General features: G+C 63.2%; 1 protein-coding gene across 1 annotated transcript; it reads left to right on the top strand.

Moving 5' to 3' along the window:
• The first annotated feature begins 136 nt into the window (after nucleotides 1-136).
• Nucleotides 137-5,904, top strand: LRTM2 (leucine rich repeat transmembrane protein 2). The gene is made up of 3 exons (XM_024733525.1): nucleotides 137-249; nucleotides 2,386-2,976; nucleotides 5,450-5,904. Exons 1-3 carry the CDS (start codon nucleotides 183-185, stop codon nucleotides 5,902-5,904), a joined length of 1,113 nt encoding a protein of 370 aa, XP_024589293.1. The 5' UTR covers nucleotides 137-182.
• Nucleotides 5,905-6,777: the final 873 nt, after the last annotated feature.

Genomic DNA, 6,777 nt, shown 5'->3' with positions numbered 1-6,777 from the left:
TCAGAGCCGAGAACACAGGAGGGGAGGGTAAAGAGACACTGGGCCCCCTCCATAACCCGGGGCTGCACCGGCCTGACACCTGCTTCCGCTCAGCTCTCTCTCCCTCTCTCTCAGGACTGACCGAGCGGACAAGGGGCTCCTCTCTCCCTCGAGGTGCCAGGCCTGACAGCCGTGCAGCCACCATGCTGGCCCCGGGCAGCGGCCCCGAGCTGAGCACCTGGTTTGCCCCGTTGTGGAGGCAGATCTCTTGTGAGTGGAGGCGGGGGTCGGCTTAGCGGGGATGCAGGGATGCTCTTCCCAGGCGTCCACGGCCTGGGTCTGGGAAGCAGGGCCCAGTCCCCGCAGCCCTGCCCGCGGTGCCGGGGGAAGAGCTGCTTCTGAGCTCTGTGGCGGGCGGGTCGGGGGCAGGGGCTCCACAGGCAGCTCTGTCCCCCCAGGTGGGTCTGCTTCCACCCCCAGGGGCCCCAGCAAGTCCTGCTGCCCTAATGGCAAACCGCCCTCTCCTTGCTCGGCCATCAGCTGGGTGGGCCTGGAGGCCTCCCTCAGGGCTCAGCCCCTGTAGCTCTGAGATGGGGCGGGGGGAACCAGGGGGCTCGGGGGACGTGACACTGGAAGGGGCCTTAGGGAGCGGGTTCAGCCCCTCCTCCTGCATATGGGGAGACAGAGGCCGCCCACTCCCCACAAGGGAACCTTGTGAGCTGTCGGGTGAAGGAAGCCCTGAGAATTCTCTTCACGAGGTGAAGGGTCAAGGCTACAGGGTAAGAGGTAAGAGTGGTCTCGAGGGACGTCCCTGACTCCTGCCCTCGCACGGTCAGCCCTGTGATGCTGCCGCTCCAAGACACAAGCGGCTTGATTTATTCACCCCAGAGAGCAGCGATCCTGAGGGACCCAGCTCCCCTCTCAACTTCCTTTTGAATCACTCAACACCTCGCAACACAGGGCTCTGTTTTCTTGCCACCAGAGCTTTTACGCCAGCCTGAATTTCTTGGGGGTGGGGGGACAGTGACCCATAGTTATGTTGGTCCTTTTGAGAGGGAGGCTGGATGGGTTGAGTGTTTTTCTGGGGAAAGTGAGGTCTGAGGAATTCAGTTGACTTCCACAAGGCACGGCGGGGGTCGTCTGACAGGCTGACCTGGCCGCAGACAGCTCAGACAGCGAGAGGGTCAGCGGCCCTCAGGTGACCTCAGGGGGCCGGAAGGGCTTCTAGTTGGCGTCCATGGCCGTGCCTGTGCTCATTTCCCCCCGAGAACAAAGACGCTCAGGTGTCAGCCTGGCAGGTGCCTCTCAGGAGTCACCGATCCTCTAGGAAAGGGGGGTGCAGTCCCACCCTGTTCCTTCAGGGTCTGCCCTTTGGGACACCAGACAGCAGACCCCTACTAGACACAGACTCAGGACCGTCCCCTCCAGACCCCTGGTCAGGGCAGCTGCTGCCCCTCCAGCTGGAGCCAAGCGGCCAGCACTCCTCGGCTGGGGCCTTTCCTCCCGGCCCGGTGGGATCCTCCCCTTCCACAGGGACACCCTGGGGGACAGTCGGGGGCTTTGCAGTCACTCTTAGAAGGGTGGGCCATGGAACGAGCTGCCCTGCGGGACTGTTCTCTGAGCACCCGTCCCCCTGCAGCCCTGCCACGGGGGCCCTGGGCAAAACACGGGACCGTGAAAGGAATTCTGTCAACAGATCTGTCCTGTGGAAATTGAGGACAGGGGCCCAGGCTAAGGGCAAGGTGGCTGTAGAGTGAGAACAGATGTGGGACTTGCCCCGGGCCCACAACTTTGGGGGCTCGCACCCCAGCATCCTCCACGTGGACGTGGAACTCAGCATCTCACCCCGCCGTTTCCACAGTGGTCTCTGGGGTGGGGCCCGGGCGGGCCCGGGCTCCCTCGTCACCCTGAGTCGCTGGCCCACCTTGGATGTGGGACTCATGCAGACTGGGGAAGCGGTGGCAGGGGTCGGTGTGCCCCTTCGTGTGTGCAGTGCGGCCCCTGCCATGCACGGCCATCAGCCCCGTGCAGCTCCAGGTGGTGGTGGTGGGGGGTGCGGTGCAGAGGGGAAGGAAGCAGAGCCATTTTCTCTGGACAGAATCCTTCCATGGCAGCGGCCCTGGGAGAGGAACATGGGGCGGCCCCTCTGACACCCTCACATCCTCTGTCGCATCAGCGTCTGTGGTGTCGGGGCCGTGTGGGGACCCCGGCTGCCCGGCGGTGTCCGTCCACATGCACGTGCTGCGGGGGGTTCGTTCTGTTTCTACGTGGTCAAGAAGCACTACGGCACCGCGCGTGGTTGGGCCAAAGGGGATCGGTGTGAGGCCGCGTGATGGGAGGCGGATGGGAGGGGAAGGCAGTGGGAGCGGCGACCCGCAGTCCTGCCATGCCCCGTCTGTCCCCCAGGGCTCGCCTGTTGGATCGCCCTGTGCACGGCGGAGGCCGCCCCCGCCTGCCCCCCGCCCTGCACGTGCGACGGCCACGGCCTGCAGGTGGACTGCAGCGGCCGGGGCCTCGCCGCGCTGCCCGCGGACCTGCCGGCCGCCACCCACAGCCTGCTGCTCCTGAACAACAGGCTGAGCTCCCTGCCCGCCGGGGCCTTCGCCGGCCTGCCGGGCCTGCAGCGGCTGGACCTCTCCAACAACTTCCTGGACGGGCTGCCGCGCGCCGCCTTCGGGGGGCTGGCCAACCTGACGGAGCTGTGGCTGCACAACAACAGCCTCCGCGCGCTGGACCCCGAGCTGCTGCGGCCCCTGGCACGCCTGCGCCACCTCGACCTGTCCCTCAACGGCCTGGCCCGGCTCCCGCCCGGCCTCTTTGACGGGCTCCCCGCCCTGCGCTCCCTGTTCCTGCGCGCCAACCGCCTGCAGAGCCTGGACCGGCGGACCTTCGAGCCCCTGGCCAGCCTGCAGCTGCTGCAGGTGGGGGACAACCCCTGGGAGTGCGACTGCCACCTGCGGGACTTCAAGCACTGGCTAGAGTGGTTCTCCTACCGAGGTGAGCACGGGTCAGGTCGGGGAGGAGTGGGCCCGGCCTGGCCACCGGCGGGCACAGGGGCTCCGCGGCCCGCTTCTTCCCACCCCTTCCGCTCCCAGCCGCCTTGCTCTGCCCGGTCTCCTCAGGCTGACTCTCTGTAACTGGCTCTCACTTCTGTAGGTTTCAGGATGGACTTAAACACACAGTATCACTGTCCTCTGCCTCTAGGCTTCCCTGGCCCGGGAGGAGGAGGGATAAAACCACCCTCGCGGGCTTCCCTGGTGGCGCAGTGGTTGAGAGTCCGCCTGCCGATGCATCTGTGAAAAAAAAAAAAAAAAAAAAAAAAAAAAAAAAAGCAACCCTCGCTCCTCTGAATAATGCAGCCACCTCTTAAGTACCCACAGTGCCGGGAGGGCGGAATCGAGTTCAAATCCACAAATGCGGTCACATTTTCTTTTTGACGATGATCTCAACTCCTCCTCCCTAGAAGTTCTGATATCAAAGCTTTTACTGAGAAGCCAAATGCTTCCCCTTTCGGTGACCCGGCAAAGTCCTAGAATGACCTTCGGAATGATTAAATGAGATGGACAAGGGCAGAGAAGTAAGCCTGCTGGCTAAAAGCGCCAGGTCCAGCTTTGCCTCGTGGCTCTGCCACTTACTAGCCGTGTGTGATCTCGAGAGAGCTCACTGACCTCTCTGTGGCTGCACCCTCGTCTGTGAAATGGGGCCAATCTCAGAGAATCTATCTCAGAGAATCACTGTGCGGAGTGGGTAGGTAACGCGTGGAAAGCGTCTGGAAAAGGACCCAGCATAAAGGAGTCCGCAGTAAAACTTACTCATTTATGTGTCCACTGGCTGGCAGAAGTCATAATATTAACTGGGCTTAATTAGACACAGTTTGGTGTCCAGCAGGGAGTAGGGCTCCATGACTTTGCCGAACGAGTGAATCGATGTGAAGCGAACACTGATGCCTTCGTCAAAGTCTTACTCCCTTAGTTTCGTAGTGTTTCCACAATTTAATTATTTGCATAATATTCTCACGTGTTAGTTAATTAAAAACATTTTGCAAACGATAAAGTGCCATAAGATGTTAGTCCCTGTGATAACTTCTCCCGTTTCTGTGAGAGGAGAAATAATAACACTTGCATGGTTTCCAGTTTCCAAATATCTTACCATGTACGTGACCCACTTGAACCCTAACTGAGCGGCAGCTGAGACGGCCATTCTTATTGACAGCCTAGAAAATCGAGACTCCTCAGCAATCGGATACGTAAAGTGATTTGCACAGGATGCCCTGCCCGGGAGGGAGTCAGCCTCAGGTGTTTGGAGCAGGGAGGTAGGGTGGCTGCATCTCCACACCCAGCCCCTGCCCATGCAAAGGCCCTGGACACAGTTCACGGGATGTGAGCCTTGGACAGGGGTCTGGAGAGCCAGACCGATGTGTGATCTGGAGGGGACGTCCTTGCCCCTCCAGTCGTCGGCCATCGGGAGCTGAAGGGCACGGAGGGGGATGTACGTTTTAGGAACTTTGCACTAGTAGAGTTATCTTCCGCCATGCGCTCCTCCAAAAAAACGCAGACCAAACCAGAACAAAAAACCTGGGCTCTTTTCCTCAGCACCCGGGAAAGACTGATGTCTGCTGTGTGAGGAGACTGCGGTGATGGGGCTGCAGGAGCCCAGGCACTTGCCTGGGGGCCGCGCCTGCGTCTAGATCTCGGGCTGCCCGAAGAGGCCAAAAGGGGGGCGTCTGGGCAGCTCCTCTTCCTCTCGCCCCACCTGTGCTCTGCACCCTCCCCGCCCAGGCCGCGGGGTGAGCCTGCGCTGCCCACACGCCCTCCTCTGCCCTCGGGGGTCCTCAGGGTGCCCTCCCAAGATGCCACTGCGCTCACGGGTGCTGTGGCCGGGCTGCCGAGGGGGCCACCACTGCCCCCAAGGAGGAGACTGCTGTCCCTGGGCCCCGTCTCCCTCTTCCAAGGAGGAGCCTTAGGGACCACGGTCCCGCCCGCGTGGAGGAGCAGGGCCGAGGCTCTGACCTCTGTCCTTTGTGCGGGCGGGAGGGGCGCGGGGGGAGCAGTCGCTGGGGAGAGCAGAGCCGGGGGTCACGGACGGCGGTCAGTGGAGAGGTCATTTAGGACAGGCACGGGCTGCCGCCTGGCAGGGCTCCTGGCCCCCCTTTCCTGAGCACCCGGGGGCCAGCTTGACTCTGGGGGCAGGAGAGGTGGGAATGTTTGTTTCTCTATCAGATGGGAGCAGGGACACTGTCCGTCTTCTGCGGCTTCTGCGCGGGTTAAACGCCGTGACATGTGCACCCGCCTCCCCGTCACAGGGCGCCGTACGCCAGTCCCCCAACCTCTCCCCTTCCTCTCCTGTCGCCATGACTCCGGGACTGATAGCGCTGCGGATGGAAACTAGGCCTCCCGGGCCTCCGTGTGGGGACCTGGGGCTGGGGGAGGGAGTGCCGGCCTCAGCCCCCCTTTTCTCTCTCCTGATGCAGGGGGGCGCCTGGATCAGCTGGCCTGCACCCTGCCCAAGGAGCTGAGGGGGAAGGACATGCGCGTGGTCCCCATGGAGATGTTCAACTACTGCTCCCAGCTGGAGGACCAGAACAGCTCAGCCGGGCTGGAGGTCCCCGGGCCACCCTGCACCAAGGCCAGCCCGGAGCCTCCCAAGCCCAAGCCGGGCCCCGAGCCCGAGCCCGAGCCCAGCACCGCCTGCCCCCAGAAGCAGAGGCCACGGCCCGTGAGCGTGCGGCGGGCCATCGGCACCGTGATCGTCGCGGGGGTGCTGTGCGGTGTGGTCTGCGTCATGATGGTGGTGGCCGCTGCCTACGGCTGCATCTACGCCTCCCTCATGGCCAAGTACCATCGGGAGCTCAAGAAGCGCCAGCCCCTGATGGGTGACGCGGAGGCCGAGCACGAGGACCGGAAGCAGGTCTCCTCTGTGGCCTGAGAGCCCAGGGCGGGGCTGGGGGGGCACGCCAGCCCCACTCTCCCGCCCCCTTTCCACCTTCCCCCCAGCCCGCCAGCAAATGGGCCCTTGTCTCCACGGACACCGGAGCGTCCGGAAGGTATCAGTACACTGACGCTCCCCTCTGGACCACAAACGCTCTGGCCCACGGGCAGAAAAGATGTGTGTGTGCGAGCAAAGGCTCCTGGACCCAGCGCCCCCGTACCGCTGCGGCTCCCGGTACAGTCACAGCCGGTGACACCCCCCTCCTCTGGCTCAACCCACCTTATCTGCGTCTAGGGGGTGCAGGGCCGGTTTCTGCGACTCTCTCCTAAGCCAGGAAGATGTTGGGCCCAGCTTCCGATGGCTGGTACCACTGTGCATTCAGCCCAGCCCAGCCATCTGGACCAGCACTTGGCAACCCAGCACCACGCCCTCGCCAAAGCCATCTGTCCCTGCATCACCGACCACCCAGCTCCGGGTCACTAATCGTTCTCACTCGAGCTCGGCATCACACACACAGTCGCGCAGGGACAGAGACCGTGGGACCTCGGGGAGCAGAGCCAGGCGTGCCCCGTGGCCTCAGCGCTCGGGCCGCACAACCTGCTGCGTGCTTATGCAACCTCCTGCGGCGGATGGGGAGAAACCCAAACCCACGGCACAGGGATTCCTTCCAGATCCTCTCGAGAGGCCAAGGTGGTGCTGCCGGATGAGACTGCCCGTCACCATGGTAACCCACTCACACCTCTCCTGCTGGGATTTCCAGGGACGCCTGCCCAGAGGCCTGGAAGATGCAGCGTGTGGGGATGGTGGCCTCCCGAGAGCCCGGCCACACACCACCGGACTCGTCCTCAGCGCTGCCGAAGTGCGGCCCTG

The sequence above is a fragment of the Neophocaena asiaeorientalis genome, unplaced genomic scaffold (assembly GCF_003031525.2).
Source record: "Neophocaena asiaeorientalis asiaeorientalis breed wild unplaced genomic scaffold, Neophocaena_asiaeorientalis_V1.1 scaffold150, whole genome shotgun sequence".
Classification (NCBI taxonomy): Eukaryota; Metazoa; Chordata; class Mammalia; order Artiodactyla; family Phocoenidae; genus Neophocaena; species Neophocaena asiaeorientalis.
This window is presented reverse-complemented; position numbering and strand designations above follow the sequence as displayed.